General features: G+C 42.9%; 1 protein-coding gene across 1 annotated transcript in view; it reads right to left on the reverse strand.

Moving 5' to 3' along the window:
* Positions 1-27,318, reverse strand: part of STAC (SH3 and cysteine rich domain) — a 195,318-nt gene extending 168,000 nt beyond the window's left edge. The window contains exon 1 of the mRNA XM_081933459.1: positions 27,017-27,318. Coding sequence (XP_081789585.1) covers positions 27,017-27,121 — 105 coding nt within the window. The 5' untranslated portion in view covers positions 27,122-27,318. The remainder of the gene's footprint in view (positions 1-27,016) is intronic.
* Positions 27,319-27,802: the final 484 nt, after the last annotated feature.

Genomic DNA, 27,802 nt, shown 5'->3' on the forward strand with positions numbered 1-27,802 from the left:
CTACTTACATAATTGTATCATCATGAAGATGACACAATAATCTGTTTTGATGTTATTCTGTTTTGTTATTGGGGCTGTGGGCTTATATTTCTCACTGAGTCCTATATCCTCTAGTTCATGGGTGTCAAACTGGTGACCCATGGGCCGAATGAACCACACACCTGCCACACCCACCCCAGCTCTGTGAATGGAAAAATGTCACAAAACATCACATGATGGCAACATGAGGGCGAGTTTGACACCTGTGCTCTAGTTCCTGAATATTAATGCTGGATATTGAAGCTATTGCGAATATTCATATAACCTTTGGGATGGTTATGACAATGCAAATGGATAGCTATTTCTTATGCATTATACCCATTCCTGCAGTTAATGACTGAAGATTCTAAGTAAAGGTAATCCTCGCGTTACGAATATAATGGAGCCTGCTCATTCCATTCATAATGCAAGGATTTGTGAGAGTGAATCTTGTACCTTGAATGAGATAACTTCCTCCTTTTGCCCACACATTCACTAATAAAATGCAAGGCCTGTTAAGTGCACATGAGGTATATCAGGATGGGGAAGGCCATGGGGGACCTACTGATGGAACAGCTTAACTGCCTAAGACAACCCAAGGCCCCCATGATTAATTGAAACACTTTATGCTCTCCTCAATTTCCCATGCCAGGTCACTTACTTGATTTTTTAAAATTATTGTTATTATTTTTAATTTTTTGAATAGACACAAACAAACAAGACGCAACAAACACCATAAAAATATATTCCATTACAAATTATAAAAAGTGTGTCAATTGGTTACAAAGAACTTTTCTGCATTCCTTCCACAATCATCACCTATAATCCATATCAAATTATATATTTTACATCAAATATATTTATATATATTACTATCATCATACCTCATCCTTCATATGACTATAGTTGTTTTAACATCCCTTTATAACAAATATTCCAAAATTCAAAGCAAAACCACATAATGGCATTCCATTGTCTATTTTCAATATCATCCAACAACATTCTATCTTCATGAAACGTTCTAAATAAAAATTAATTATGTTTGATAACAAAGTTTCTAAACCTCCTTTCTTAATCACTGTGTCAGCATTCCAAGTATCATGCAGAATTAAATCAGAGTCGAAGGCAAAGCTTTCCTTAAAGTTCCAATTTAATAAGTCAGACATCTTAGCACATCTATGGAATCCCAATTCTGACGAGCTTCCTGGGATTCCACCCAGTTGAAAGTTCATGATCTTATGCCCACACCCATAAATCCATCACATGGTCCAATCTTCTTCTTCCACGCTGGCATCTCCACCCCGCTGGTTCCGGTCAGGTGTCAAGGTGCTGAGACAAAAGATGACCTTGGCTTCTAGAAAAGAATGACAACAACACATTCCACCATTCTACTCCTTTCTATTCCCCCTCCCAACTACTACACTAATGAAACAGCACAGTGAAATAAAATAAAGTATGGCAGGCCAAAAATCCCAAAAGGAACATAACTACAGGCCTGACAGGTGGCCTCTCCTTAGAAGAAAAATGTTTCCTGAAAAGAGAATAACATAAAAGTTAACATACCAAAATTAACCAACTCTTTCCCCCCTCCAGGGGAACCCTTTGGCTTATTGGGAAACTTCTCATGGAATTGTTTTATTAACCTATCTGCCTTTAGGTCCCAAATTTTCACCCAAGTGGCTTCGGACAAAGGGTACTCCTTCCAATGTACTAAATACTGTAAGCGACCCCTATATAACCTTGAGTTTAATATTTTTTTCACCTCATAAGGTGTTTCCCCTTCTACCACTATAGGAGGAGGGGGAGCTTGGGTGGACGGTCTTATGCTGGACTCAATTACTGGTTTCAACAAGCTACAATGAAATATTGGGTAAATTTTCCCTAGAATTCTGGGTAGGCTGAGTTGAACTATAACTGAGTTAATTATCTTTTCTATTGGGAAAGGACCTAGAAATTTTGGACCTAATTTCTTACTAGGCATTCTTAATCTTATGTATTTAGTAGACACAAAAACTTTGTCCCCCACCCGAAAGGGGGGTTGGAGGGAGCGATGTTTATCAGCTTGCTTCTTGTGGACTTCTGCCGCATCTGCTAGGGCCTTCTTCATATTTTCCCACCCTTTCTTTAGTGTGTCCATCCATTCATTCAGAGACATGGAGGTTCTTTAGGCAGCTCAGGCATGGGAACGAATTCCCTGCTACTGGTAATCTGGAAAGGAGTTAATCTGGTACTGCTGTGGACCACATTATTATATGCCACTTCGGTAAGGGTAGCAAGTCCGACCAGTTGTCCTGCTGATAGTCCACATAACACAGGATGTATTGTTCCACCATCGCATTGGCCCTCTCTGCTGCCCCATTTGTGCTGGGATGAAATGCTGAGCTGAGTCCCTGTGTGGACCCGATCGATTTAAGAAACTCTCTCCAGAATGTGGCAGTGAACTGAACTCCGCAATCTGAAATGACCCATTTTGGCACCCCATGCAGGCGATAAATGTGTTTCACAAACATTTTCGCTAATTTCTTTGCGGATGGCAGGCCTGAGCAAGCGATGAAAAGCACTTGCTTGGAAAACAAATCAATAACTGTCCAGATTACTCTATTATCGCTGCTGTCTGGAAGCTTGACGATGAAGTCCATTGCGATCTCTTCCCATGGTCGGCTAGGGTTGGCTACTCGTTGTAGTAGCCCAGGGGGCTTTCCTGGCTGGGTTTTCATTGTGGCACAAGTAGCACAGCTTTTTACATAATCTTCCACCTCTGATTTCATCTTTGGCCACCAAAATTGATGCCTGGTGAGGTGGAGAGTTTTTAGGAATCCAAAATGACCTCCTAGTTCTGCATCATGACTCTGCTGTAGCACTTGCAGTCTCATCTCTGCAGGGACGTACAGTTTGGACCCCTTCCAGGCTAAATCATCATTCATCGTTAGGATGTCCTTGTTGTTATTGAACCACGGGTCTGTCCCGAGGGCCGCTTTCAGCTTGGTTTTCAGCTTATCTTGGCTTTGAGTGGTGACTTGAGCTGCCTTTTGGTGAGAAGAAGATATGATGGGGTGGATAGCTTCTTCCTTCTTACTGTCAAACTGGGGTTTTCTCAACAGAGCATCTGCTAACAAGTTCTTTCCTGCGGGGATGTGTTTAATTTCAAATTTGAACCTTTGGAAATATTGGGCCCAGCAAACTTGTTTGGGGAATAACTTCCAATGGGCAAGGAGAGCTTCAAGGTTTTTATGATCAGTCCAGACCTCGAACGGTATATCCCCCCCCCTTCAGGAGATGTCTCCAGGTGAGATTGCTCCACCTGATCATGAAGGCCTCTTTCTCCCAAATGGCCCACCTTCTTTCAGTAGTGGTGAGTTTCTTGGAGATGTAAGCACATGGTAAGAGGTGGCCTTCTTTACTCTTTTGCAGTAGTACCACGGCTATTGCAACATCACTGGTATCCATTTGGATTATAAATGGTCGCTCTGGATCAGGGTGTTGTAATATGGGCTCTTGGGCAAAGAGCCGTTTTAATTTCTCAAAGGCTTTTTGACAGTCCACTGTCCATTTTAATGGTTGGTTTGCTTTCACCTTTGTTGGTGAAGGGCCCGTCTTTAAAGCTCAGTCAATGGTAGAGCAATTTCAGCGAAGGTCAGAATGAACTGTCTATAAAAATGTGCAAATCCAAGGAAGTTTTGCAGTTGTTTGCGAGTGCTTGGAGGTTTCCAATCTAACACCGCTTTCACTTTTCCTGGATCCATTTCTACCCCTTCGTTGGAGATATGATACCCCAGGTAATCTAGTGAGGTCTTGTGGAACTCACACTTTGACAATTTTGTGTATAGTTTGGCAGCTAGAAGTTTTTTCAGGACTTGCCGTACCAGTTTCACATGTTCTTCCAGGGTCTCAGAGAAGATCAAGATGTCATCTAAATAGACGAGTACTCCGTGGTACAGGTGGTCATGTAGCACTTCGTTTATGTACTGCATGAATACTGCGGGTGCTCCTTGTAGTCCAAAAGGCATGACTTTGTACTAGAAGCTGCCCAGGGGAGTATTAAAAGCGGTCTTCCACACATCCCCTTTTCGCATTTGTATATGGTAATACGCCTCTCTCAAGTCCAGCTTGGTGAAGATCTTGCCTTTAGCCAAGTGGTTCAACATATCTTTCATGAGGGGGAGGGGATAGGTGTTATTTTCGCATACTGCATTCAAAGCTCGTAAATCTACACAGAGGCGAACTCCGCCATTTTTCTTTTCTCTGAAGAGCACTGGAGCAGCTACTTTTGATTTTGCTGGTTCAATAAAGCCCCGATTCAAATTGATGTCTATGTAATTCCTCAATTCAACAATCTCTTTGGGGGTCATGGAGTGCATTTTCGGCTTCGGAAAATTAGCCCCCAGTTTGAAGTCTATTGCATAATTTGTGGGCCGGTGGGGGAGGAAGATAGTTGCAACCTTTTTCACTGAACTCCCCCGCTAAGTCCCAGTATTCTTTTGGTACTCATTGGATTCCTGGGGGTTTGGTGACTGCTGCAGGTGCCGCAGGTTGCAGACGGTCTGGGCTGTTGGGTTCCATCGTCCCTGGGTGCCCTTTAGGCTCCACCAGTGGTAGCGGCCCAAAGCCAATAATCAATTTTCTAATGCCATCCTCCCACTTTATTGTAGGCGCCCACTTGTCCAGCCATGCAAGCCCCAATATAATTGATTCCTGCATTCTTGGAGCTACAATGAATCTGAGGAATTCATAGTGGCGCCCTATCATCAACTTTACCAACACGGTAATGTTAGTGGCTGGGGCCCCTCCAATCAATGTTCCATCCACTTGCTCGAACGAAATGGGATGGATTAGGGGTCTTGTACGCATACCTAGTTGCTCCACAATTGACATGCTGATTAAGCTTCAAGTGCAACCGGTGTCCACAATTGCCCCAACTTCCCCTTCCACTCCAGTTTCTGGCACTTGGAGGTTGCATTTTATTTGAAAGGGGTGGATGGGTGCACTAACCATTGGGTCATCTTCAGCCTTTCCCTCCTCCGAGGCCTCCCCCTTGGTAGGACTCTTTGTCACCTTAAGTTGGGGATCCTCTTCCAGAGGTTGTTGGCCAAGAAGACTCTTTTGTGGTAACTTCTGGATCCTTTTCTTTATCGCTCTGGCAGTTAGTGCACACGGTTGTGATATTGGGGCTGGAGCCAAGCACTTTGATGCTCTGTGGCCAAATTGATAGCAATGCTGGCATTCTATTGGCTTCCCTGAGGGACGGAACCTAGTAGCATCTCTAGGCTTAGGAATGGTCTCATCATATTGTTCTGTTACCCATCCTCCAGTAATCCCCTCATTCACCTCTTCATCCACTGCTGAGAACTCTTCTCTGTAGGAAGGTGGGTAAGAACCTGTTGGGGCATTGCAGGGGAGACTGGAACCGGTGGGTAGGTCAATTCCTTGGTTGGCCACTGCCCAGTTATCTGCCATGGTGCCATCTGCTGAGGGAGGGCAGGTGCTCACTGGCATCTCCTCCATCCATGACCTGGGGTTAAGACCCATCCCAGGGTTTCCTGATTCACAGGTTGCAGTTCAACCAACAATGGCTGGCTAGGGGGTTTTATGTGCCAAGGTCCCCTCTGCTGGCTTGGAGGATTTTCCCATGTTGATGGCAAAGGAGGTGCCCAGGGGCATCTTATCCATCCATACTCTGGGAAGAAAACCCAATCTGGTGGTGCTTCATTCACACACTGCAGCCCAATTTCTGGTGGCTGGCAAGTGAAAGATGCTGGTCAAATCCCTTCTTGCTGTCTGGGTTGAATTTCCCATTTTGATAGGGAATCTGCCTTCAACTCAGTTGCAGGGTAATGAGTCATTTCATTTATCGCTGTTTGGAAGGAATAATTATCTCCACTCCAGTCCTCCAGTTCACTGCAGCTTTTACTAGTGAAAGTGGGGAAAGATTGACTCACGTTTGGCTGAAGAAGTCGGTCTGGGAGCCCCCTCCACCCATCCCCCTCTGGCTGTGCGTGCATCTTCCCAGATGCTATACAGATGAAAATTTCCTCCCACGCAAATTCTTTTGCACTTCGGAAGAACTTCAGAGAAGCAATTCATCATTAGCTTTTTTATCTTAATTGTTCACTGATATTTTACACTGATGTGGTCAGCATTGGGAGTTCAGTACACCTCACCAGCCCCCCTCCCCATGCGGGTCTGGTGATTTATTTTAAAGGGAGAATTGGGATAATGTCAGTATTCCAAGTATCATGCAGAATTAAATCAGAGTCGAAGGCAAAACTTTCCTTAAAGTTCCAATTTAATAAGTCAGACATCTTAGCACATCTATGGAATCCCAATTCTGACGAGCTTCCTGGGATTCCACCCAGTTGAAAGTTCATGCTCTTATGCCCACACCCATAAATCCATCACATGGTCCAATCTTCTTCTTCCACGCTGGCATCTCCACCCCGCTGGTTCCGGTCAGGTGTCAAGGTGCTGAGACAAAAGATGACCTTGGCTTCTAGAAAAGAATGACAACAACACATTCCACCATTCTACTCTTTTCTATTCCCCCTCCCAACTACTACACTAATGAAACAGCATAGTGAAATAAAATAAAGTATGGCAGGCCAAAAATCCCAAAAGGAACATAACTACAGGCCTGACACACTGTTTACAATTTATATCCAATTTCAATATTATAGGCTTTCATACATAACTAAGTTTCAAAACCATTTAAAATGTATACCAAATTTTCTCTTGGTCAAACCAATACATATGTATACATTATATCATTATCAATTATCTATCTAGCTATATCGATTATCACTTCATTTTTAACATAATGCTCTTATTTTAACTATTTAGCTAGTATTTTGTTAATAGTTTTCATATGTCTCAACCTGTGTCTTTCCAGTAGTAATATAGTCTCATTTCTTTTGCCTTATGTGGGATTAATCTTCTGGTTATTTCCTTAATCAACTTTGTGGGGACTTCTCTTCGCACCTTATTGCTTGTTGCATGTCTTATAAATTCTGGAAATCCTCCATCAGCTTCTTTAATCAGCTTATCTTTGGTTATCAGTAGTGCTTTTGTCAAAGTTCCTCTCCTTAAATCCATCAATTCTTCTCTTTTTTCTCCTTCTATACCTTGAAATCTGGGGTCCATCTCTCTTCCCTTTCCATGTTCCATTCTTTCCATTTCCAACCACGCACATATCACTGTCAATATCCACAGTTATCTTGCCTCTTTGTTCATTTTTCCCTTGAGTTTTTGAGATTCTAACCTTCACTTTTTCCATTAGCTGGCTATTTCAATTTCATCAAATTTTGCTATATTACCATCTATATTTTCCAATTTCTTCTCAATTCTCTCTGATGTTTCTAATAATTTTTGAATTTCAAACATAATCTATTGTAATGTTATGGTTTCTTCTTGGTATTGTGTCATTGTCCAATTTATAAACACTGTCACTCTAGTTGGAAAACAAAGCTTTGTTTTTCACTTCTCTCTCACTGCCAAGGAGACATCCAAAGGGCACCTGCATAAACAACCCTTCTTATCTCTTTGCAAGCTAAAACCTTTGAAGTGCTAGGTCAAAATGATCAAAGAAAAGAGAGAGAAAAATATTTCCAGAACTCAGCCTCCAACCTCCAAGTGGGGGCAACTTCTTTTCCCTCTGCTATTACTGCTCTCTTTATATTCCTTTTATATCCTCTTTATATTCCAAGCTTAAAAGAAACAAGGCTCTTAAATGGAACAAAATAAAAAGAAAAAAAAACCATCCAAGCCAGTATTGTTAAAATAAATAAAAAAAGATTTAATCCATAGGTTAAAAAAAAGTAGTAGAAGAAAAGCCAATACTTTCACTTTAAAAAGTAGGAAGTGTTTGCAAAACTTCCATCCATAGAAGACAATTTAAAAAAAGGATAACACACTGTCCAAAATAGCTTAAATTCACTGCTTCTTTTCTTTTCTTTTCATTACAAGTTTGATTTGGTTTTAATCTTTTTTGGACAGCCTCTATTGTAAAAATAAAATTTCCTCATCAGATGGACATAACTTCTCTTTCTGCTTTCCTCTGGTTGTGGAGCAATCCCAACTTCAGCAGCTTGGGGCTGCACTTCGCCAGCTAGAAGAGATTCTCTTGGATCAATCAGGGACTTTGCGATGTCCCTGAGATCAGCAAGACATACTCTTCCCTGTCACCATCTCTTTGGGATGGTTCAGGTCCAGATGGACCACCCAGCAGTAAAAGTATCAGCTGCAATCTCGGAGCTCCGAGATCACATATCTGTATCATCACAACGTCAGCTCTTTTTTTCAGGTCACTTACTTTATGAAGATCTAGCAAGCAGTCTCCTCTCAAGCTTTTCAGCCATGTGCACCCCTTTTAGACTCTCTTAGGTTTGCCATGGGCCTCTCCTGGCCCATTGCAGGCTGAAATGGAGCCTCCAAGGGCCAGAGGAATTCATAGTGGCGCCCTATCATCAACTTTACCAACACGGTAATGTTAGTGGCTGGGGCCCCTCCAATCAATGTTCCATCCACTTGCTTGAATGAAATGGGATGGGTTAGGGGTCTTGTACGCATACCTAGTTGCTCCACAATTGACATGCTGATTAAGCATCGAGTGCAACCGGTGTCCACAATTGCCCCAACTTCCCCTTCCACTCCAGTTTCTGGCACTTGGAGGTTGCATTTTATTTGAAAGGGGTGGATGGGTGCACTAACCATTGGGTCATCTTCAGCCTTTCCCTCCTCCGAGGCCTCCCCCTTGATAGGACTCTTTGTCACCTTAAGTTGGGGATCCTCTTCCAGAGGTTGTTGGCCCATATTTATTATTCTATATACAGTCTTGCAACCTCCTCCACCTACGTATTTAATTATTTAACTGTTTTATGTATGTATTTTATAACGCATTTTAGTGACTGTACACCACCCCGAGTCCCTTTTGGGAGAGGGGGCGGTCTATAAATACGAATAATAAAAAATAAAAAAAATAGAAGACTCTTTTGTGGTAACTTCTGGATCCTTTTCTTTATCGCTCTGGCAGTTAGTGCACACGGTTGTGATATTGGGGCTGGAGCCAAGCACTTTGATGCTCTGTGGCCAAATTGATAGCAATGCTGGCATTCTATTGGCTTCCCTAAGGGACGGAACCTAGGCTGAGGAATGGTTTTCAGCCATGTGCGCCCCTTTTAGACTCTCTGAGGTTTGCCATGGGCCTCTCCTGGCCCATTGCAGGCTGAAATGGAGCCTCCAAGGGCCAGATCTGAGTCGCAGGGGAAGGGATCTAGCCCTCCAAGGCTCTGCTCTGCCCTCCATGGCATTCTAAGAGACTCCATTTTGGCCTGCAACAGGCCAGGGGAGGCCTGTAGAGTGCTGAATGGAGCCTCAAAGGCCCAGATCCAGCCCCCAGATCAGTGGTGGGTTTCAATATATTTTTGAACTTATTCTATAGGTGTGGCCTATTTTGTGGGTGTGGCTTGGCTGCCATGTGACCAAGGCGGGTATGGCCAACTTGACATCACTAATGCACATTCAGTCACATGACTCCCAAGCCATGCCCACGTGGCAAACATTTTTGGGACTCCAATGAAGTGGGGGGGGGGGGAGAAAGGAGGAAAACTCCCAAAAAGAGGTAACTGGAGGATTAAGGGCTGAAATTAGGCAGATCGGAGGAGGGAGGATAGAGAGAAATACAGTAGAAAGTTATCACAGGCTGGGGAAAGAACTTGGGAGATCAGATGAGTGAGGACAGAGAGGAATCCAGTAGAAAGCTATCACAAGCTGGGAAAAAACTTGGGAGATCGGAGGAGGGGGGACAGAGAGTAATCCAGTAGAAAGCTATCACAGGCTGGGGAAAGAACTTGGGAGATTGGAGGAAGGAGGACAGAGAGGAATCCAGTAGACAGATATCACAGGCTAGGGAAAGAACTTGGGAGGAGGGGGGATAGAGAGGAATCCACAAGAAAGCTATCACACACTGAGAAAAGAACTTTGGGAGATCGGTGGAGGGGGGGATAGAATAGAATCCAGGAGAAAGCTATCACAGGCTGGGGAAAGGACTTGGGAGATTGGAAAAGGAGGGAACAGAGAGGAATCCAGTAGAAAGCTACCACAGACTGGGGAAAGAACTTTGGGAGATCGGAGGAGGGAAGATAGAGAGGAATCCAAGAGAAAGCTATCACAGGCTGGGAAAAGAACTTGGGAGATCGGAGGAGGAATGGCAGAGAGGAATCCAGGAGAAAGCTACTACTGGCTGGGATGAGTGAATGAGGCAGATGGAGAATGAAAGGAGATAGTGTAGCCAAGGGCAAAGGAGCCTGCAGCATCCTTCATTCACTTCGGGCATTGGGGGGGGGGGCTTTCTTGCACACCTTCCGGAGAAAGTAAGAAGGCGTTCAAGAAAGCCGTTTGAATGAAGGAGGCTGCAGGCTCCTTTGTCCTTGGCTATTCAATCTCCTTTCGTTCTCTGCTACCTGAACAAGTGAATGAGGCAGACGGAGAATGAAAGGAGATTGTGTAAGGTGGGGGGAGCAAGCGTGGTGGGGCAGCCAGGAGGCAGCATTCCGGTACTGTGCCACCTGACGAATGGGTTCTAAAACGTACGCTGAATTTCACAAACGGGTTCTAGCGTACCAGTTAGAACCAGCTGAAACCCACCCCTGCCCCAGAGGCTCCATTTCAGCCTTCAACAGGCTGGGGAAGCCTGTAGCTGGCCGAATGGGGCTTCTGAAGGGCAGATCCACCCCTCAGAACTCCATCTTGGCCAGCAACGAATGTTGCAGAGCCTCTGCGGTTGTTTGTAAGGATAAAAAACTTCTGTGGTGCTGAAAAATTCATAGTTTCGGATGTTGTTCAGATATGTTAGGGGGCATTGATTTTGAACATTCACTAAGGGAATGCTCATAAATGGGGTTTACCTGTATTTTGCTGTTTTGCACATAATGAAGAGTTGCTCCTCTGAGATTATGTAGGAATTCTGTAAAATGTGTTCTATAATAAAGGTGGCAAATTTGCAGTGATCCTTTTCACCAAAGATACTAACTATCCAAGTCATTTTGTGAGTCATTTTATTTGTGTTTTAAGACAACCCTGTTGAAAAAAACAACGTATGCAAAATGAAGCAGACATGCCAAGATAATTATATAGTTTATGTTTTAGATTCATTTGTGTTTTTAGCTCTTGCTCTTTACTACTGTAATTAAAATTCACAACTACATTTTCTCCATAATATGAAGAATTCTTTGTTTTGCTTTGTCCTTACATGTCTTAATAACTTACATTATTTTATAATGTGATGAAGTCCAATGAAAACTCTGTTAAGAGCTCAAAAAATTCACTAAGCATAAAAAAACCTAAAGTTTTCCAGTGAAATCAGCAGGTTTTTCAAGTGCCTAATTTTGACAGGATTGTGTCTTGTGATACTTTAGGTTAATAATAATAAAAAAAACTAAGGATGATAACAACCATAAATCTTAAGGTTTTTTTCTTAAGATTTATTAAACTAATGTTGATTTCATTGTCTTTAAAGTGGATATTTGGTCAAGAGTGGGATTACTGCAATATTAATCATTCTTTGATAGTAAAGAAAAAGGAAGGGTAAAGAAAATTTTTAAAAACATCTATTGATACCAGTGAAGTTTTTAAAAGCCATTATGTCCTTAGAAAGCATACCGCATTTTTCAGAATATAATATGTACCAAAATTTTGAAGAGGTAAATTTAAAAAAAAGTTTTTGCACTCTGCAGACCTCCCAAACCCTCTGCATGCCTCATTTTTTTGTGAAAAATGGGGGATGCAGAGACTTTGAGAGGCCTGCAAAGTGCTCCCCGGGACTGGGGGGGGGGGGGGAAGATTGAGAAAAAATGGCCCATTTTTGCTTTTAAAAAGGGCATGCATAGACTTTAGGAGGCATGTGAAGTGCTCCTGGGGTCTGGGGGGGGGGATGCCCTATTTTCACTCATTTGTGCCCTCCCAAGCCCTCAGGAACAGTCTGCATGTCCATTTTTGTGAAGGGGCAGGGTTATCCTGTCCGATCAACATTCCTCTTTCAGATTTCTTTGTTATGTTAACTATAAAAGTGGATGTAAGCTAAAGATCGGGGTTCCCTTTTTGAATGAGGAATCCCTTTTGTCTGAATATTCTATAAATTGCAATTAAACAATCTTCCTGTCTTGGTTTTCTCATTGGAAAATATGCACACTGAAAAAGCCATATTTGGCCTTCAATTGTGTTCTTTGGGTCAAGGAGATATGAACCAATTAATGCAGATCTGTTAAGAGTTTGCAGCAATTCAACCAGCACACAAATAAATAATTTACCAGGATTCATGTATAAAAGAAACTTCTTTATATACAGTAATATAAAGCATGATGCATGTATACAATACTGATGCAGCAGAAGACAGAATCAGAAATCACAGAAGCACAGAATCAATATAATCACAGAAGCAATCATATATATATACACCCAGGCTCTGAGTCATCTTGAATCTCTTGAATCTATTCTAACCAAAACATTTTATAACCTGGTTATGAAACTTTTCTTTCATTATTAAAAATTATTATTTTAATAGACGCATTGACTAAACATGAATTTGGATATTTATATTACAATTAATGAAACCATAAAATAAAAAGTGTCTTCCCAAAAAAGAAAAAGGAAAAAAGTCTGAAGACTTTTTTAAAGAGCTTAGCTATGTGTTGCTGGTGCTACTAACAATTGGATAGAAATATAATCCAATATAATTCCTGTTAGTTTCAATGCATATATTTTTTCTGTAATTTAAGAATCCAATAAAGTTTGTATTTATTATTGCTTTAAGTTTAATTGCCAGTGAAGTTTTATACAATACTTAAGAAACTATTCTGATTTTTCACACCTACCCTGCCCCCAATGCATGTGAAATTAAATTTCTCACATCTTTAAAGCTATTTTCTGTTTACTTTTTAAAGTTTTCAGCTACATTGGCAACAATGAAAATATTGTATGTTCCACACATTGTATGTTCCACACATACAATCAATTTTGCTTCATGTTTATTATAGATTAGAAGTATTTTTGAATTAACTTATAAGTACAGGTAAATTAGTCTCCACATGATTTTAATAAAATTAAATAAATAAATAAAATTATTCATATAAATGTGGGTACACACATTTATTAGCATAACAAAACTTATTAAGAGTTTTCTTATAAAACATTGCCTGCAAAATAGCACATGGTAGCATTAAATCAACAGAGTTTAAAACATCCATGACTTAGTTAAATAATTAATATCTAAATCATGAAAAGTATTAAAAACATACTGGAGATAAAGTTTCTGGTGGGTTTTCTTTATTACACATTAAACAGTTCCAAGATATGGGCCCATCTCTTTGTTCATTAAGTTCTCCAAATCACTGATCCATTTCAAAGGAAGAAGCAAAGAACTACAACCTGTTCTCCTTGTCTGCTCTGCTCTCCCTAAGTTGTCTGAAACCAGCACAATAAATCTTTTGTTAATGTGAGTGAACAGCAATGTTTAATGTTTGACATGCTGACTGTACTATTTCCAAATTAAAGTTCACCACTTAAAATTTCCTAGCTATATTTTCTGTCAACTCAGCTCAAACAGATAGGTAACTGTGTTCCAAAATGTATCTTTTTATTTTAAAGAATACTATTATTGGAGGATTTTGACTGTATTTTTTTTTAAAGAGAGAATAAGAAAAAAAAGTCTGACTATCTATCTATCATCTATCATCTATCATCTATCTATCTATCTATCTATCTATCTATCTATCTATCTATCTATCTATCTATCTATCTATCTATCTATCTATCTATCTATCATCTATCATCTATCTATCTATCTATCTATCATCTGTCTGTCTGTCTGTCTATCTATCATCTATCTATCATCTATCTATCTATCTATCTATCTATCTATCTATCTATCTATCTATCTATCATCTATCTCTGTTTGTGATTTTCACAGATTGAAACCCAATGACAGTTAAAGAAATGAAGTTTAATCAACTAAAAAGGTGGGCATAGAATCATTGGACCACAATAATATAACAAATAGTAGTCAACTGCAACTCTTTGACAGTTACTGCCAAACTTGCAAATCTGACAATATACCAGATTTTGTATCTCCATGATGCACGTGCTTTACTTGCCATTATTGTAATAATTAATCTAAAAACAATTATTGTATAAGCTTTTGCTGTATGAAGGAAAATATGGAAATGGCCATTAGTAGAGATTTTAGAATTGCCTTGTTGCTATAAAGTGTGGATATACTCATTAATAACTTCTTAAATCAATTCTGAGATCACACTGCAGCTGTGGAAGGCAATTGTGCAAGCCTGAAAAAAGAGTAACTGTTTTAAGAAGTTGCCATCAGTTGTTATGTCGTTGCACCCAATACTCCAAAGCAACTTTTTGGTTTGTATATGCTAACTACTACATAGTAGTAGTAGTATTTATCCATAGATGGGCAGCTAATACTTTATTCTATTCTGGATGGTATAATATTAGTGATTTGAATCAGAATAAATTACTTCGAGTTACTCATACTACTTTCAATTTACTAATCCTCTATTCATAAAATGGAACTGAAAAGCTATCTAGGAAAAATCAAGGACAGAGGAAAAAGAAATTTCCAATAATATATTTACATCTGAAAGTTTAAAAGCAGGCTAGTCACAACTATGATCCATGAAGATTGTTATTCGAAATCTTCACACCATTTGTATAAGACTGGCTAATTACTTTCCTTTTCAATATAACAAATCTTGTTTATTCACAATACTTACCATTTTATGCTAAAATATGGTAATAGTTTTAGAGCTGCAGATGAGTGTCAAATCCTCTCTGTGGATTTATAAGAGTTGTTTTCATGTTCCCTTCCAACTGCACATTGTATGCTGTTTATTCAGCAGAATGAATAAACTGTCCATATGCTATTCTCTGCCTTTTAAAATATTCAGTAGCTGGTAACATATACCAATGGAAACTCAGAATGCATTAATTCCATTAAGCAGGAAATGTGTGTGTTTATTTAACAAACAAACTATGATTTTAAACTAATTAGCTTTGCCAAGACTCTAGATCAGGAGTGTCAAATTTAATTTCATTGAGGGCTGCATCAGGGTTGTTTGACCTGGGGGGGGGGGCAAGGAGACATGACCAGGGTGGGCGAGGCCAGCTTGACATACTGTAACTTGTGTCAGGGCACTTTTAGCAAAAACGGGCTCCTGAGCTCCATTTTTGGCTGCAACAGCTTCCTGCAACTCTCTGCTAGTGAAAATGGAGCTCAGGAGGGCTACACGCAACCCTCCCAAACTCCATTTTCACTGGCAGAGGGACAATAGACTGGTCCATTGCTGTTTCCAGGGTGGCCTTGGGGCCAGATTTAAGCACCCTGTGGGCTATATGCTGCCCCTGGGCCTTGAATTGACACCCCTGCCCTAGATGAAAACCAGACTTTTACATTAGGAAATTTAATTAAAATATGTTTACTGTCTAAGAAATGGGTATGGGCCTATTCAATGAATGACATGGGTTATTTCTTGAATTTTTTAAAAGGGAAAGTTAACAATGGTGCAATGGTATAAATGATCTTTGAGTAAATTCTCACTGGCTATTAGTAGCTTAGCTGCTATGTTTTAGCTGTTTTCTCATTGAGCCCATGGAACCAAGGCTCATTGGGATACAAGTATATTAACCAGGTATACTTACTATTTTTAACATAACTGTTCTGACAAGAATAGACAAAATAATTCATTTAGAAAATTAAATGTTTTTCCTGTTTCAGCAATTAGGAGCCATGGTGGCACAGTGGTTAGAATGCAGTATTGCAGGCTGACTCTGCCCATTGTGATTGGAATTGCAGCGTTGGAAAGGCCCTGCTGAAAGAGCCAATTTGGATCTCTGCCACCTGCCCCCTCCCCCTCCCCCAGACTTCTGTTTTGTGTGAATGCAGCATCTGGGCTGGCGGGGATCTGCGGAAGTTGACACTGGGCGGGCTAGGTTGGTGTGCGTGGTGGCTGCCAGGCTGAACCAGCTGAAACCCACCCCTGCTGGGCATATTCCTATAGCACAGTGATGGTGAACCTATGGCACGCGTGCCACAGGCGGCACACGGAGCCATTTGTCAGGGCACTCGAGGTGCTTCCGGTTTGCTCTGAGGGTCATTTTGAGCGCTCCGAAGGCGTCAGGGAAGCCTCCGGACGGTCCCTGACGCCTTTGGAACGCTTAAAACGACACTCCGAGCAAACCGTTCCGGTTTGCTCGGAGGGTCATTTTAAGCGTTCCAAAGGCTTCAGGGAAGCCTCTGGACGATCCCTGATGCCTCCGGAGGGCCTCCGGGGAGGGCGGAGGAGGCTCTTTTCACCCTCCCGAGGCTCCTATAAAGCCTCTGGAGCCTGGGGAGGGTGAAAAAACATGTAAAAATGGTTGGGAGCTCCTGTTGTGCGCACATGCACACTGGGGGGTTGCGCATTGCATTATGGGTGCGGTACGCCCACACACGACCCCCCTGCACTCCCCCCACTTGTGGCACGCAAGCCAAAAAAGGTTCGCCATCGCTGCTATAGCACGTCCAATTTCATAGCAACCTTGGAACTGGTGTAAATAATTTCCATTTCCACTGTCTTCAATGAAAGAGGGAGTTCTTTTTTTAAAAAAATACTCACTATACAAGGCATTATGATGTGCAATCATTTGACAGTCATTTAAAATACATCACTAGAAATCTACAAATCTGACAACTTCTTAGATAATAGTGGACCTAACAAAGAATTAGAATGAATTTTATCTTTTATCACAATATTTGAAAGAGAGAATTCTGTTGAAGGAGAAGTGCAAAGAGCATTTTAGAGGGGACACTCTGGTTTCCCAAATGTGCTGAGAATTTTAACATATTGCTAATATGTCAAATATCAGTTTAACCTCAATATCAGTTGCCCTCAGAATTAATACCCATTTTCCTAAATTAAAAAATATATCAAGGTGCCTTCACAGACGAGGCTTTTATTATGAAGTTTGATGCCTCATTCAGACAACTTTCTATTCAATCTCTTTTCCAATACTCCTTCTATTTTCTTATCACAAAAAACCTTTTTTAAGGAATGGAGGCAAAATGATTATGCATATTAGGAGTAAACCTGTCTGGAAGTACCTTAATAATTAAAGGACAAGTCAGTTAAACCTTTTGATTATTTTCCCAAGCAATTAAAACATGCTGCGCACAGACTAGACTAGGAATTTCTATGAGCTGAATTAGGCCTATGGATTAGAGCCGTGATGGTGAATCTATGACACACATGCTCCAGGTGTCACGTACAGCACTCTCTGCAGGCACACAAGCTATTGGCCCAGTTCAGCTCTACCGCACATGCGCAAGCACCTCCTGCCAGCCAGCTGGTTTTCCGGTGTCTGCCACGCATGTGGAGCACATGCGGGAGAAAAGTGCACATGTGTGGGAATGGGTAAGTCATACACCCATGTGTGGGGATCATGTGCACATGTTCGGGGGAAGAGGGAGGTGGCATGCATATATGTGTAGGAGTGGGGTACACATGGGGATTGCACACATATGCCTGGGGCTGGGATGCATGGGGGGTCACATGCATATTGCATTATTGCATGCATGCACAAGCTTTCAGCACGTGACAACAAAAAGGTGACTGGATTAGAGGATTCCCAACTGTTGTTGTAGAGCATGAAAAGCTGAGTTATCCATTGAATTATTTTTCACAAAAGGATTATAAGTGTGACATACAAATGCATTTAAGAAAGCATACATGAAACCAAATATATAAGTTAGTTTTTATAATCTTTTCCCAATTTGCAGCTAAAATGACATATAAAAACAGACACATTCCATCTTGTAATTTGTTCTGACATCATCTCAGATTGTATGTACCAAGATCATCTCTTGTAGTAAGATGATATAAAATTACAATACTTTGAGTTTATATTCAGCTGTGTAACAAATCTACTGATTAGTGCAAACTGTAAATGAAAATCTAATCAGAATGCTGGAAACAGTGGGAGGACTTCCGGTTTCTAAAGGTGACGGACGTTGGTCTGCTGTTCGCTTCTCCGGTGGGCTCCTTTTAGGAGCACAGGAGGTCTTGGAGGGACCACCTGCCATAGGGCGGCTTGCTGGAACCCCCCGGATAGGCGGCAGCCATGGGGGGGGTCTCCAGTTTCGCCTTAGGAGCCGGGGAGCGTAGGGGGTGCATAACAGCACCTTCCCTGAATGGATTCCGGAAGGAAAGAGTTAACTACATGCAGCGGCTGAAATGCTGGATGTGAGAAATTTGCTCCAATCTCCTTAATTGCTTTTAACTGAAGAGTAGCGGCTTTTTTACAAGTTGTGGATTTAATCTGTTTGAAGTAGGAAGATTGGAGGGGGGTTGCTTTTTTTCTTCTACCCCTCTCAGGCAAAGCGGCATTTGGACTGTCTCTCAATCTCGGAATGGAGATAGAGAGCAAAAATTGAATTAGCCACTTGAACTAACTCTGTGAAAAGATTTATATCATAACTGCTAGAGCTGATTGCTGAGTTGTTTTGAAAGCTTTATGGAAGTTTTTAATGTTCTGCTCCTGATCCCGAGGAGGAGCCAAGATGGCCTGCTTCCTTCTTCTTCTTTGCACTTATAAATGAAGTCTGCCTTTTGAAACTACCTTTGAAGAAAGTCTGGCTTTACATTTTTTTTTGTATATCCACCTATCCTTTTCCCCAAATTTTTTTGGAAACCAATAAAATTCTTTTTTAAAAAAAGAATGCTTGAAACAGTGTCAGATCTGTTGAAGTAATTCAGGAGTTTGTCTTCCTTGATTCATCTAACTATCAGAACTTGGTAAAACTTATTTGGAGATATCAGTTCAGCCTGATTAATGGCTGAATGTGTGAATAAATGTATGATGGCAGAGATCAAATTATAAGGTCAGAGAGGAACAGATGAATCTAGGTTTCTCAATAACAAACTAGAAGTTTGTTATTGAACTTTTTACATGCTAGACGTTTAAACCATCCATCAAGAGCCAGAAGTGGTTCAAGCTTTAACACATTGATGTCCCAACTGGCTCTCTAGTTGGATGCTGCAGCTATTTCCTGAACCATGTTTTTTTGCCTCTTAAACAAATAAAATAAATAAGAGTTTGTTAAACTTAGTAAAGGCATAATTCATGTAGTCCAGTTGGGGAGGAGCTTCCGGGACAATGGCGGTCTGCCTTTGAGCTCCGCATGAACTGCGGGGCTCGTTTGAAGGGTAGGGATGTTACCTGGCCCTCTTTGCCATTTTTAAGGGCCAGTTCCAGCAAGCGACCACCCTGGCTTTCCATCGAGACCTGAGTCGGTCCCCAGGGTGGTCTGACGGCCGAGAACAGCCGAGAATGGCCGAGAATGGAGGCACCGCTGGCCGGAAGGTGCCGGCCAGCTGGAATTGATTAGAGACGCCGGGGGGAGTCAGCCAGAGACGCCGGGCATTTGGGCTGATGTCGGCCTGCATTGGAGGAGACCTGGCAGGAGAGTCGGAGGAGCTTGCGTCGATGGCCTGCAAGGAGGAGCGTTGGTGGCCGGTAGGAGGCCCAGAGGCCCGGCGGGAGCATCGGAGGAGGCCCGGTGGGAGTGACGGTGGCCGGCAGGAGGCCCGGCGGGAGCGTCGAAGGAGCACCGGCAGGAGGCCTGGCAGCGCCGGCAGGAGGCCTGGCAGCGTCCGTAGGAGCGTCGGAGGAGCGTCGGAGCGCAGGAACATCAGCTGGAGACGCCGGGTGTGCAGGCCATTCGGGCCGATGTCGGCTTGCGTCAGAGGCCGGGCAGGAGTGCCGGGTGTCGGCTTGCGTTGGTGGGCTGCAGGAGGAGCGTCGGTGGCCGGCGGGAGGCCTGGCAGGAGCGTTGGAGGAGCGCCGGGTTCCTGGTGGCCTGGCAAGAGGCCTTTACCACCGGAGGCCTGGCAAGAGGTAGGAGGCTCCTAGGCGCCGGACTATGACTAAGTGCACTTTATGGGACCATCTATATGACTATGTGACCACCTATATGTCTATGTGCACTTTATATGACCATCTGCTGACTATCTGACCATCTTACCACCCTATCTAAGATTTTGGCCTGTTCGTACCTTACTGGAATTAGTGAATTTTTACTTTTTAACTATGCATTTTAACATCTGTACCATCCCTATAACCAAATTGATGCCCTGCCGATAATATAATCCATCATTTACTCGAGGGCAGACTTGATCCTACTGCGGGAGTCCCCCCTCTCGCAAGTATGGCCCTGCGCCCTTTCGAGGGCCCACCTTGATGAGGGATTTATTAATCCAGAGAGGTGGACAAAGCGTACTCTCAGGGAGTTTTTAATTAAATTTTATATTAGCATTTTAGGGGGTCCCAGGGTGGGGGGTGGGGTTAGTCAGGTTGAGGGAGGGACAAGTGCCAGGCCGACGGGTGGGGTTAGCAAGGGAGTGAGCTACTAAGGGGAGGGGGAATAGCGACATTCCAGAAGAGGGTCTTTCCATCCCAACGGTCGCGGGGAGGGGTAGGTATGAGGGTAGCCAGAGATCCTATAACCAGTTGGGAGACTGTGGTCGTTGGATACGGCCGGTCATTTGTCCCAACCCCCGCAATCTAGGTGGTCAGGACCTACAGAGCCGGGGCCTGAGACTGATGCTATGCAATGCCAGGTCCGTTGCCAATAAAGCCCCCCTCATTAATGACTTGGTCTCGGAGGGGGAGCCGGACCTGGCAGGGATAACGGAGACCTAGCTGGGTCACGAGGGAGGTCTCCCCCTCGTGGAAATGTGCCTGCCAGGTTACCGCGCATTTCATCAGTCACGGGCCCAGGGCAGGGGTGGTGGGGTAGCGGTTATCATAAGGGAAGGCCTCGAGCTGAGAGAGTCCACTGTGCCACAGATAACCGGTTGTGAGTCCCTATGCATGAAGTGGGGCCCAGGGAGGCAGTTGGGCTTGCTGATTGTATACTTGGCTCCTCGCTATGCATCAGCAGCCCTGCCCGAGCTCCTCGAGGTGATCGCTGAGATGGCGGTTGAGACCCCCAGGCTCTTAGTCATGGGGGACTTCAACTTGCCATCGGTAGGGGAAACATTCGAGGTAGCTCGGGAGTTCATGGCTTCCATGACAGCCATGGACCTGACCCAAGTAATTCAGGGCCCCACACACAAGGGAGGTCACACACTGGACCTTATCTTTGTCTCTGGCCAGTGGAGGACTGATCTGGGAGTAGGGGATTTAGTTATTACACCCCTGTCATGGTCAGATCACTCACTTCTCCGCCTTGACTTTCCAGCCGTTGCTCCCCATTGCGGGGAGGCGGAACCGGAATCTTCTAGATGGTTCTGCCCCAGGTGCCTGATGGAACCTGATAGGTTCCAGATGGAGCTTGGGCCATTTCCTGTAGCCCTGACCCGCACCCGGATGGAGGACCTAGTGGCTGCATGGAATAGTGCGGCCGCCGGGGCCTTGGAACGAGGCCTTGGACCGGGTTGCGGCTTTGCGGCCACTCTTGCGGCAGCGATCCACCCAGGCCCCTTGGTTTACCGAGGAGCTGAGGGTGATGAAGCACCACAAGAGACGCCTAGAGAACAGATGGAGATCGTCACGCTCTGAATCTGACCGATCACAGGTGAGAGCCTATTTACGGACTTACCTTGTGGCATTGAGAGTGGCCAAACGTCAGTACTGTGCCACTCTTATTGCGTCCGCAGATAACCGCCCTGCCGCCCTGTTTAGGGTGACCTGCTCCCTCCTTCTACAGAGACTGCGGGAAGCCCCTTTGCAGGGTAGAGCAGAGGAATTTGGGGAGTATCTGCAGGATAAAATCACTCAGATTCGAAGCGAGTGGGTCCCCTTTAATGGTCCAGAAGGGACGTCGGAGGTGGGTCTTGAGGTGCCATTCTGGGAGGAGTTTGACTCTGTTACTTCTGACAATATGGACAGGTTGCGTGGGCGACTGCGAGCCACCACATGTTTATTGGACCCGTGTCCCTCCTGGCTTATACTGGCATCCTGGGAGGTCACACGAGGCTGGCTCCAGGAGCTAGTCAACGCTTCCTTGAGAGAGGGGTTCTTGCCGGCCGTCTTAAAAGAGGCGGTGGTAAGGCCCCTACTCAAGAAGTCTTCCCTGGACCCGGCTATGTTAGCTAACTATCATCCCGTCTCCAACCTTTGCTTCCTGGCGAAGGTTGTAGAGAGTGTGGTGGCACAACAGTTCCAACGCCACCTAGAGGAAATTGATTATCTGGACCCGCGCCAGTCCAGTTTCCGGCCCGGCCACAGCACGGAGACGGCTATGGTCGCGTTGGTGGATGATCTCTGGAGGGCCAGAGATGGGGGTTGTTCCTCCATCTTGGTCCTATTAGACCTCTCGGCGGCTTTTGATACCATTGACCATGGTATCCTATTGCGTCGTCTGGAGGGGTTGGGGGTGAGGGGCACTGTTTTGCGGTGGTTCTCCTCCTACCTCTCTGGCCGAACACAATGTGTGTTGACAGGGGGCAGAGGTCGACCCTGAGGCCGGTCACTTGTGGGGTGCCGCAGGGGTCGGTCCTCTCGCCTCTCCTGTTCAACACATATATGAAGCCGCTGGGCGAGATCATTTGTGGGTTCGGGGTGGATTACCATCTGTATGCAGACGACACCCAGTTGTACATTTCTACCCCGAACCACCCCAACGATGCCGTCGAAGTGATGTCCCGGTGTCTGGAAGCCGTACGGATCTGGATGGGAGGTAACAGACTCAAACTCAACCCGTCCAAGACGGAGTGGCTGTGGCTACCGGCACCCCGGTTGAACCAGTTGCTTCCATCACTGGCCATTGGGGGCGAACAGCTGGCCCCCGTGGATCGGGTACGCAATTTGGGTGTCCTCCTAGATGCCCGGCTGTCAATGGATGACCATATGACGGCTGTGGCAAGGGGGGCGTTTCACCAGGTTTGCCTGGTGCGCCAATTGCATCCCCTATTGGACCGGAACGCCCTCCGCACAGTCACCCATACACTTGTGACGTCTCGGCTGGACTACTGTAATGCTCTCTACATGGGGCTCCCCTTGAGATGCATCCAAAGGCTGCAGTTGGTCCAGAATGCGGCCGTGCGGGCAATTGTGGGAGTCTCTAGATACTCCCACGTAACACCTCTCCTGCGCGGGCTGCACTGGCTACCTGTGGCTTTTCGGGTGCGTTTCAAGGTTGACTATCATCTTTAAAGCGCTCCATGGGATAGGACCTAGGTACTTGCGGGATCGTATCCTGCCCCATTCATCCCTTTGGCCGATCCGCTCTCACAGAGAGGGACTCCTCCGGGTACCGTCCACGAGACAGTGCCAGCGGGCGGCGCCCAGGAGTAGGGCCTTCTCTGTGATGGGCCCGACCCTCTGGAATGACCTCCCCCCGGACATTAGAACAACTACCGATCTCCGCTCCTTCCGCAAGAAGCTTAAAACCCACCTGTTTGGTTTAGCTGGCCTGGCCTAATCCCAGTTTAGTCCCTCAATGCTGCACTTTAAAAAATTTTAGGGGTTGGTTTTAAGTCGATTTCTAATTTTTATTACTCTGTACAGCCTTAGGTTTAATTTGATTTTAAGTGTATTTATTCTTTGTATATGGTTTTTAATATGCCTGTACACTGCCCTGAGTCCCTTCAGGTAGAGGGGGCAGTCTATAAATTTAATAAAATTAAATTAAAATTAAATTCCAATGTAAATAAGAAAACCATCCAGCTACCATTGTTTTGCAACTGAATTTCAGCAGAAGAATCTGAGGAGACACAGGCAGAAACTAAAAAAATAATGTGCTGGAGGGACACATGCCGTGCCTCCAAACCATCTATTGCTCCCATCTTTTAGAAAGCATGGAAATTTAAGACCAGGAACATGTCCCTACTTAGTCATGAAATCACTGAACCATCACTCCTTTCAGCCCAACACACCTCACAGAAGGTAGTGAAGATCAAATAGAAATAGAAAGCACATTTGTGAAATATAGCGATATAAAAGCAAGGAATACTTTAAACAAATGATTATTTATTAGGAAGAATTGTCTGCTGTAAAAGACGGGCCAAATAAGTACTGAAATCAGTTGATTTGCTTTTTCATGAGAAAGGAGAACACCCTCTAATAAACTGTGCTTTCTTGTATTATTTCTTATTTGAAAAAGCATGCTTTGATTCCAATGAACAGTTCAAATCAATGTATAGGATTTCAGTCATTGCAAAAGAATCTGTGTGTGATGGCTTGTCTAACTTAGTGCATAAACTTGTCAAACGTTCTGTTTTGAACTAAGGAATTTACATTTGTCCTTGTTTTCTTTTATCCCCAATTATAAATGTCTAGGAACTTCATAAAACATTGGATTCAGCAACATATATTTGCCAAATTATTCAGAAGTAATAGGGCCTAAATGGGACAGCAGCATGCCTGACTGCAACTACCTATTAAACCATAATTTGAAACCAGAAACAGAAACGAAGCTCAAATTTCTGCACTTCAAACCCTACTTAATTTAAAATAAGCCTCACTGATTTCATAGAATATGGTTTTGAAAAGGGCAAAGAACCCAGTTTGTTTAGAAAACACTCCCAGTGTTTTCTTTTTTTAAAGACTATATGATAGAAAGGGTTATAAAAATAGAACTGTAGCTTGCATCAGTAATGACTACACATCTGACTTTGGTTTAAGGCAAGGATAGAAAAGAAGCTACAGAAATAGTTACAGGGGTCTTCAGAGTAAACTGCAGAAATAGCCACCCTTGACTTATGTTTACACAGTATAGCACTGGGAAATTTGCTGTAAATTGCTATCTGACTTTAAGACAGTCCCCAAGAAGCCAGCTGATTTAGAGTTGCCCTATAGAAATGCAGTACTTTAGTTATGGCACCTGTTGCACTGATGGGTAAGGAGAAGACAAGAAAGCAGTAGTTAGATAAAAAGCCCCAATCTTCCTCCAATTATGTATCCACAGAGCAAGATTATAAGAAACATTTTATAATATCTTTTAGTATGAGTAGTTTTATTCAAGTTTCTGGCCAAACCACAAGTCTCAATGTAGTTTGGCACTCACAGAAGCTCAAGATAGAAAAAAAGATACGTTCCCATTCCTTTTTCTAATTCCTTTAACCTTTTTGACTTACAGCTTCCAATTTGGGGACAACCATTCTTTTTATTTTTTAGAAATGGGGAAATGTATGTGCACTAAATTTTGAACTTATAATTTTTTTCTGAAAAACCAAGAAAAACTAAAACCAAGTTTAGGCTATTAATTTTTCAGAAGAAGAATTCCCTTGTTTCAATTTTTACCCTCAAAATGCACACACAAAATGCACTGCACACCAGAACAACTATATACAAGGACAGTTTTTCCCTGAATGCCATCACTCTGCTTAACAACTAATCAGACACTGTCAAATAATTTACTAAGACTGTATTACTATTATTCTTCTCTTCCTTACTAGTATCTAACTCTTCCAACTTATTTCTATAATTATGTTGCTTGTATCTTTCAATTTATATTGTTTTCATTTGTTTCCTAATACAATTTGATAGTTTATTAGTAACCTTGATTATCACTAAGTATTGTATCTTTTTATTTTTGATGAATGTATTTTATTCTCCTTATGTACACTGAGAGCATATACACCAAAGACAAATTCCTTGTGTGTCCAATAAAGAATTCTATTCTATTGTATTCTATTCTATCATGTAGCATATAATGTGTAAGGATAGAAAGAAAGCTGTACTCATCTATTCTGCATTTGAAAAATATACTAAAAGTTCTGTATCATTTTTAAACTAGCCTAATTTGACTATTTATACCAACATTTGAATTTAGTTAACTGAATATTGTGTAACAGAAAACTGCCAGCATTGAAGAGTGCTCCAAAATTTGAGAATTGGAATTTAAATTTTAAATGTTATCATTTCATACTTCATAGTTTGAAATATGCCCATTTTTATGTGTGAAAATTCAACAGAATATTTCCAAATTGTCAAAAATACTTTCCCACAAAGTATTTATATCCATCTTTATCAAAAAGAAATACTTCAAATAGCAGCAAACTCACTCAGAACTTCTAAAACAATTGATTTCCTGTGATTAGATGGCAATCTTGTTATAAATTTAAGAGGCCTCAATTACCTCTCCCATAGGCCAAAGTAATGTATATATCAGTCACCGTAGTCTTCCCTGTATACCACAACACAAATAGATAAAAGGCCACACAGTTGTTCTTTCATTTAACTTTTCATTACAGCATGGAGCAATTTCATTGATTATATGATATGATTCAGAGCACTATCTTATTGGTTGGTTTCTATCTTTGACAAGCCTGCTGGAATTGTATTGATCAAATAGGAAAGGGAAATCATAGCAGTATCTGTCCTCTCTCTAAAATACCAATAATGGTATTTTATTGAAGCCTCAGTGCTTCTTCAGATGGGTTGAATTCCTGGAGTTGACAATACTAACTGGAAGCTTTGGGAGCTGTATTTGCAATTGGCTTGCCTTTAACTATTGATCTGCTTACTGGTTAAGCTGAAAACTTCCTGCAAAGCATTTAAAACAGTAACCAACTTTTCTATAATAAATAAATTGCAGTATATTCAATACAGTAGTGAATAATTTATGAGCCTCAAGTTATTGAAGCCCAAGATATAGTAATGGTTTTTTTTAAAAAAGGAATGCCTCCCATTCCTCCAGGAATAAATACTTGAAAACTTTCCCACTAAAGAATCCTTTGAAACACATACACTTAACATAACAATCCAAAAACCCAAACGAATCATGCAACCCCTCCAGAGCTATATTCGAGAATTCCTTTTCCACATAAGGTTCCAATGGGAAAAGATGAACAATTGGGTATGGCACTAGAAATAAACATCTGTATGTGAGTTGAAATGCATTTGAATATAAGTAGCTCTAATAAACATACACTTGCACGCAAACAGTGAATGTTTGCGTGCAAGTGTATCTTATGAATTTATGATTCACCCCCCTCCCCGACGCTAGAGATACCTTTGATTCCTGGCTGGTGGTAGAGGCAGGAGAGTGGGGCTCAATGTCGTTCTCGTTCTCCACCCTCTCAAGGCTGACTTCAGTCTTGTTAACCTGAGGAATCATTTCGCCTCTGACAGGAAAGATCGCGGCTGTGACTGGCTGTCAAAAAGCTCCCCCTTTAGTTCACGTGTTTTCCCTTCGCCATTCATCCGGAGCCGGGGTGTTTCCTCAGACTCCACTGGACTCCAAGATACAGGCGTGGATTTTCTACTTAAAAACTAATAAACCCTACATCCTTTCTCTATTTCCTTCGTGTTTTATGCCTCCTCCTCTCATTCCCAGCGCTCCTGCTTACAAGTTATGGCTTGTTCGCCGGCATCAAATTAATTAGGGACAGTCGATGAGCCCACAGCTCCTGTCCGCTCCTTTCGACCCTCCCTTTTTCTTTCCAGCCGGATAGGTGTAACACGGAAAAGCCGATGCACCCACCCCACAGCCCAGCCCTGAAAGCGAGCTGAGCAGAAAGCGTGGGCAATACGCGTGGAGAAGCTAAGGACGGGAGGCAATGCTCTTCGTCGCCTTGGACAGAAACATGTGTTTTTAGTAGTGAAAAAGAGTGCAATCTGACGAAGCTCGGGGAACTGTAGTAAAGTCTCAAAGAATTTGTCTAAAATCCAGATATTTCTGTTTCTGGATCACACTTCCAATGAGGAAATAGATAGATGTTCTCTAATTTTTCCAGGAAGAAAAAGATGTAGTCCTGAAGTCCTTTTATGCCGGATTGCTACAATAGTTAGCCGCAGG

Source organism: Natrix helvetica (genome assembly GCF_964273705.1).
Source record: "Natrix helvetica genome assembly, chromosome: Z".
Classification (NCBI taxonomy): domain Eukaryota; kingdom Metazoa; phylum Chordata; class Lepidosauria; order Squamata; family Natricidae; genus Natrix; species Natrix helvetica.